At 25.7% G+C, this 4,260-nt stretch overlaps 1 protein-coding gene across 1 annotated transcript; it reads left to right on the top strand.

Annotated features, from left to right (window-relative positions):
• The first annotated feature begins 621 nt into the window (after positions 1–621).
• LOC129295807 (protein CYSTEINE-RICH TRANSMEMBRANE MODULE 9-like) lies at positions 622–3,423 on the top strand. The gene is made up of 3 exons (XM_054934383.1): positions 622–814; positions 1,814–1,955; positions 3,166–3,423. The coding sequence occupies exons 1-3, from the start codon at positions 793–795 to the stop codon at positions 3,209–3,211; spliced, it is 210 nt and encodes a 69-aa protein (XP_054790358.1). The 5' UTR covers positions 622–792; the 3' UTR covers positions 3,212–3,423.
• Positions 3,424–4,260: the final 837 nt, after the last annotated feature.

Raw genomic sequence — 4,260 nt, 5'->3', positions numbered from 1 at the left:
TTTAAAAATTATATAATTTAATATTTATCATTGATAAAAACTAACTTTGATTATTAGTTTATAGAAAACATAATAAAAAAGGACGTTAAAATTATAAAAAAAAAGATAAAAAAATTTTATTAATAATTTTCTTGTCATTTTCTATTAAAAAACTGAAAATTAGATTATTAAATGAAAAAAAATAACTCCCTCTATTAAAAAATGTAAGGCATTTTTTGAGAAGTTAGATGTTTAAAAATATAAAATATTTTTAGTTTTTTGAGGTGTAATCATTGTTTTTTTTTCAAAAGTGCTCTTATTGATCTTGACTTTATATTTATTATAGGGTGTTTAATAGAGATAAATATAAAAAGATAGGATTAATTTAAAAATAAATAATTATTTTATTAAAAATAAAATTTAATTAAAATATTTATATTTTTAATGATATCATGTTTATGTGGGGCGATCGAAGATTCGTGTGTGCCTTCTCCTCGTCCATCATTTATTATATTTTATTGTACGATGCTCACGTGTCGCCGCCGTCGTCTTCCATTCTTGTTCAATAATGACGTCCGTTTCTTGCCAAGCAACAAGTTGTGAAGATCTCTCTATAAGTATACCATTGGCTTCTTCGTTTTCTTCCAACCTCAAATTGAATCTTTCTTCTTCTGATCTTCTTGTTCGTTTAGTTTCTTGTAATAAGCATCGACGTTTCGTTTGATCTTTATATTTCTTCTGGGTCGTCATCGTCTGCTTCAAACTCAGTTCTTAAGTTGGCTGCAGAAGAGCTGATTTAGTTATATTTCAACCATGAGTTCTGGTATTCCAACAGGTAATTAATTAAATTTGATTTTAGTACTAAAATTTTACTCTTGTTTTTATGAATGTTTATGATTGATCAGCGACTTTACTTTAATCAAAATTGAGAATTTTTCATATCCTGTGTGGTAAGAAAATGTGAAGAAAATCAACGGAGCAATTGATTTCTGACTTTGAGATCAACCATGATCAACATAGATAATCGATACTCGTTTAATAATGTAAAGTGTTTTTAATTAAATTTTATCTCTCAATAAAATAATTACCTGTTTTTAGCTAATTTTATCTTTTCATATTTACTTATATTAAATACCTTACAATAAATATAAAGTTATTATTAATAGGAGTATCTTTTAAAAAAAAGATAATGATTATACGATTAAAAATACTTTATATTTTTTAACATCCAACTCTTAAAAAAATATCTTATATTTTTGAATGGAGTGAGTATATGTTATATAGACTTTCTGAAAATAAATTAATTGTTTTGCTTTGATCAATCTATCTGTTATTAAAATGAGAAAAAAAAGAGAATTATTGGCCATATTTTTCTTCATGCGGGGTCATACATAAGCAGAGTATACCTTTAAATCAAAGCAATATATATAGTTTATTTATCTCTCATGATTTAAATAACTTGATCATGACTATCAGAGTTGCATTTTTTCCAAACTTTTTGAAATGTCCAGTTTTTTTATAATTAATTTTATTATATAATTTGATGTTGATTTCATTTTAAAATAATTATGCTAGTATTTTAATTTTTATGTAATGAATTTTTCAATGGTCGACCTATATTTTTAAGATGGATTTTAAAAAAATTAGATGCTTAAACTTTTATATATTTAAATTATTTATTTCAAAACAAATTATAAAAGGTGGATTTTTTTTATAAGTACTTATCTAGTTCTTGCTCAAATTAATGACATGACACGTCAGATAGGAAGCTATAATTGACAAGAAGATTAATTTAATTACTAACTTGTTTGAATTATTTTTTTTAAATGAACAGCATATCCTGAAGCAACATCAAGAAATGCACCAATAATGACTCCTCCACCAGTTGGTTATCCCACCAGTAATGACAGTTCACCGAAACCCCAATCAGCTTCTTACGAGACCAAGTCCAGGGGTGATGGCTTCTGGAAAGGATGGTACCATCTCTCTCCCTCCTCCTCCCTCCCTCCAAATAAGTCAGGCTTATTCAAATTGAATTTAAAATATATTATTATATTAAAAAAATTTATATAATTAAGTCAAGCCCTAATTTTTTTTGTCAGATTCGAGCTAACTTATCGAGCTTGACCAAAATGAATTCTATATATATATAGAGCTAAAAATTTTAATGTTCGGAATTATTCAAATTGAGTTTAAAATATTCTACTCTATTAAAAAAATTCATATAGCCAAAGTCCGATCCTAACTTTTTTCAAAAAGGTTTTAATTGGTCTGTCGAGCTTGTCCCGAATTATTGACTTGATGTGTGTCTATGTGTGTCTATATGTGTACATTCTCTTTGGTTAGGGCAAAGAAAGAAAATTAATATTGATCTTCATAAGACACTTCATTATTTTTTATGTCAGACCCATGTTAAATGCTAGGAAATATTACTAAAAGTAATTTCAATTGTTTTTATTATGGATAAATGTAAAAGCTTATTAAATTTTAAAATATGATTTATAAAATTTTAATTTTAATTTAATTTTAGTAAAACATGTTGGATAAGGGATTTTCTGTGGTATTTATTATAAGGCACTTTTTAAAAGAATTAGTTAGTCTTTAATATAATTGATGAAATATTAATTATATTTTTTTAATATCACCCGTATTTAAACTCATTAATTATAAAAGAGGATTCTAGTAAAAACAAACTATAAGAGAGAACTCAATATCAATTTAAAATTTATTTAAATAGATATAAAATTAAAAATTTATTTCATTTTTAAATAAAGTTAATAAGTCATATCTTAATTTGAATCAATTAGTTAAAGATATTTTATAATAGCAATAAGAAAGAGGGTGTGTGTATCACTTATGGACAAATTTTTCTAAAAAATGATGTTGCAAAAACTGTTAGTTTAGGAGCAGTATCAATTATAAACAAGGCATTTAAATTTCAAAATATAAGTTTCAATTTTCTAAAATCTTTTTTCCGGACTGTAACTAATTATTCATTCGCCAGATCTTCTGAGACATCAACATCATTACCCCTTCTTTGAAATTGTGGGCCCCATTGGAGCAATTATATATGATTTTTTTCTTTTTTTCCTCCCGTTGGATTACTTTTCAATTGCCCACTAAAATTGATTTAGTTGGTAACATTGGTTGGACTAATTGGCTATTGGTTTGACCAATTTGATGCAGTTGTGCGGCACTGTGTTGCTGTTGTGTTTTGGACGCTTGCTTCTGAGGAGCCATGTTATTTATGAGATATATATATATATATATATAATCTTCATTTGGTCATGTTTGGTTTATTTCTTGAAGAAATAAAGGATGATTGTAATGTAAACTAGATTGTTTTAGTTTATAGTTTTTAATTTTTCACAGATTTATTGTTGTTGATTTGTACGTTGTTAGTGTTGTATAATGATCTATAATATACAATTCTTTTTTATGCAACGTGACTTTTTTTTGCCCCTTTAGAAATGTTTGACCTGGAATTTAATTTTCTATTTATTATAATTAAGATATAATTTTTAATGATTTAACAATTACAATAAGAGCTATTTCCCTCGTGTTAGTTTCTTAGTTGCACTAAAAAAAGGGGAAAATAAAAGAGTTTCTTATATGCTAAGAATGGCCATAGAGCTATTTTCATGGTTTAGTTTGATAAAATGAAAAAGAGAGCTGCATGGAGGAATAAAGAATCATGGTTGACACTGAGCAACTGTAGCATAGATAATAATGGTTTGAATCTTTTAACTATTATTCTAATTCTAAATTTTAATTCTTGAAAATGTGTGTGTATATATATATGTATGTATGTAAAGTATCATTTAGGAGAGAACAACTCTTAAATGGTACACAGATTTTTTGAGAGAGTAATTCCATAGTTGTAGACTTTGGGGATACTTTGGGGAAAAAATTATGGTTGACAAATAGGGAATGATTGATAAGTGGAATCATTTTTTTAATTCTAGTTGAAGAATGGTTTAACTTTTAAAACACATTACATTTAACAATTATAAATTAATTTTGTTTATGGTCAACCACTCTCATAAGTCATCATGATTATCCACTCACAATCACCACTGTTGACAATTGTTTTAACTCTAAATTTTTTTTCAAATTAACATAATCAAATAAATTTTCATTTTCTTTTTTTTAAATATAATTTTTAAAAATTAGTTTACAAAATAATTTTTAAAAACAAAAAGCGAGATGAAAACAAAACAAGCCCTAAATTATACAACTAAATACTAAAAAAAAATTTAAAAGGTATGAAAGGAGGAAGAA

Source organism: Prosopis cineraria, unplaced genomic scaffold, assembly GCF_029017545.1.
Source record: "Prosopis cineraria cultivar Desert tree isolate PC_DT_omini unplaced genomic scaffold, ASM2901754v1 PC192, whole genome shotgun sequence".
NCBI classification, from domain to species: Eukaryota; Viridiplantae; Streptophyta; class Magnoliopsida; order Fabales; family Fabaceae; genus Prosopis; species Prosopis cineraria.
Note: the sequence above shows the minus strand (reverse complement) of the source record. Positions and strands in the feature narration are given on the sequence as shown.

Bases quoted from the DNA above. Each gene is read 5' to 3' on its own strand.
- LOC129295807 (XM_054934383.1), top strand. From the start codon at position 793: ATGAGTTCTGGTATTCCAACAG. The intron at 815-1,813 runs GTAATTAATTAA...TTAAATGAACAG, and splicing joins GAGTTCTGGTATTCCAACAG to CATATCCTGAAGCAACATCA. The intron at 1,956-3,165 runs GTACCATCTCTC...AATTTGATGCAG, and splicing joins GATGGCTTCTGGAAAGGATG to TTGTGCGGCACTGTGTTGCT.